This window comes from Colobus angolensis, unplaced genomic scaffold, assembly GCF_000951035.1.
Source record: "Colobus angolensis palliatus isolate OR3802 unplaced genomic scaffold, Cang.pa_1.0 Scaffold1, whole genome shotgun sequence".
Classification (NCBI taxonomy): Eukaryota; Metazoa; Chordata; class Mammalia; order Primates; family Cercopithecidae; genus Colobus; species Colobus angolensis.
The window spans coordinates 19,208,049-19,209,782 of NW_012110918.1; the positions used below are offsets into that span (position 1 = coordinate 19,208,049).

The following is a 1,734-nucleotide window of genomic DNA, read 5'->3' on the forward strand; positions in this document are numbered from 1 at the left end:
TTTGGCAGGGAAGTGTGAGAGGAATGCCAGGGATGTGTGTCTCACAAGGACAGCCTTGAGCTTGGCCCTAAACGGCTGGCAGAGGCAGGGGAGAGTGAAGGAAGGAATAGGCGAGGAGGAGACTCTGTTAGGAAGAGTATAGAGGAAGTAGGAAAAGAGGAATGGTGTGTCAAGCAAGTAAAGTGCATGAGGCTGGGCCATGGCCCTCAAAAGGCTAGAGGGAGGTGGGGCATTTCCTCCAGGCGGCCTGTGTGGCCTCCATCAGTTGGAGGGGAGGTGTGCTCTTGAGAACTGGGGAAGAGGTGGAGCTGCTCTGTGGAAATTAGCAAGGGAAAACGGGGTTTCTCAGGCTCATGAGTATATTTGGCCTAGTGATGATTAATTTTCATGTTATGTTTGTTTTTAGTAATAATGGACAAATACCAGGAGCAGCCTCATCTGTTGGACCCACACCTTGGTAAGAATAGAAGCTGCTGATTTTGATCTTTCAGTTACAGATGACCACAGAGGCCTTGGTGTACGGCTGGCACATGCATGTGCTTTGCCAGGATAAAGGGCCAAGTGTCCCTGTCTTACTTGCTTGCAGGGCCTGGCTGGTTGGTTTTAGCTGACCTGTGATAGTGGTTTGAGTTCCAGATGTCACTCTAGGCTGGGTACTGGGGGGAGAGGTGTCTGAGCTACTTTCTTCCTCTCTGCTAAAGAAACAGCATTTGCTCCTCATGTGTTTTTAGTTTACAGTAGTTTTAGTTTACATCTGAGCACATGTCTTTCTGATAATCGTCATACAGGGTCAGGTGTTCCACACGGGCCATCATTTAATCCCCATGGCAGCTAAGGAGGGCATCTGTGCCCATCTCCAGTTTACAGATGGGGACACTGAGGCTTGGTTTTCTTACTTTAGTGGAAGGGGTGTGGTTTCTTGTTGTCTTTGTTTTTGATGTATTTCACACTGATTAGAATTTTTCTTTTTCTACCTACAAATAAAATGCATGCTCCTGGCAGTTAACCTGGGAAAGAGGAAGGTAGCAATATTCACCATGTTGAGAGGCAGCATGGGTGGGGACTAGACACCTTGGCTTCACAGCCCGATTTCACCACTCAGTCTTTGAGCTGCTTTTTGCCTGGGTTTCCTTGCCCCCTGTGGTGTTGAGATCTGTGTGGGAGGCGCTAAGGGTCAGCCTTTCGTGTGCGCACCCATACCTCTTAAAGAACAGGTGCTATGCATCCTGTTCTGTTTTTTTTCCTTCAAATAACACATTTTGGCTGGGGGTGGTGACTCACGGCTGTAATCCCAGCACTTTGGGAGGCCGAGGCGGGTGGATCACTTGAGGTCGGGAGTTGGAGACCAGCATGACCAACATGGTGAAACCCCATCTCTACTAAAAATACAAAATTAGCCGGACGCAGTGGCACATGCCTGTAGTCTCAGCTACTGAGGAGGCTGAGGCAGGAGAATCGCTTGAACCAGGGAACGGAGGTTGCAGTGAGCCGAGATTATACCACTGTACTCCAGCCTGGGTGACAGAGTGAGACTTAGATTTTTGTAGGAGGTGAACTTTCTGGACTGTCACGGGTCTGAGGAACAAGGAATGGAGTTTTGCAGTTGGTGGATGGCATGGCTGGGTGGAGACAGAAGGCGTGCTTCCATCCATTGTCTTTCCGCTTCTAGTGTTGCCAGACCCAGACCCAGCGTCTGGATGTCTTCTTCTTCTTCTTCTTCTTCTTCTTCTTCTT

The 1,734-nt window shown here is 49.1% G+C and overlaps 1 protein-coding gene across 1 annotated transcript in view; it reads left to right on the plus strand.

Moving 5' to 3' along the window:
- The first annotated feature begins 411 nt into the window (after positions 1-411).
- The window catches only part of TBCD (tubulin folding cofactor D), a 174,465-nt gene continuing 173,142 nt past the window's right edge, over positions 412-1,734 (plus strand). Inside the window, exon 1 of the mRNA XM_011929067.1 lies at positions 412-457. Within this exon, the coding sequence (XP_011784457.1) occupies positions 412-457 (46 nt within the window). The remainder of the gene's footprint in view (positions 458-1,734) is intronic.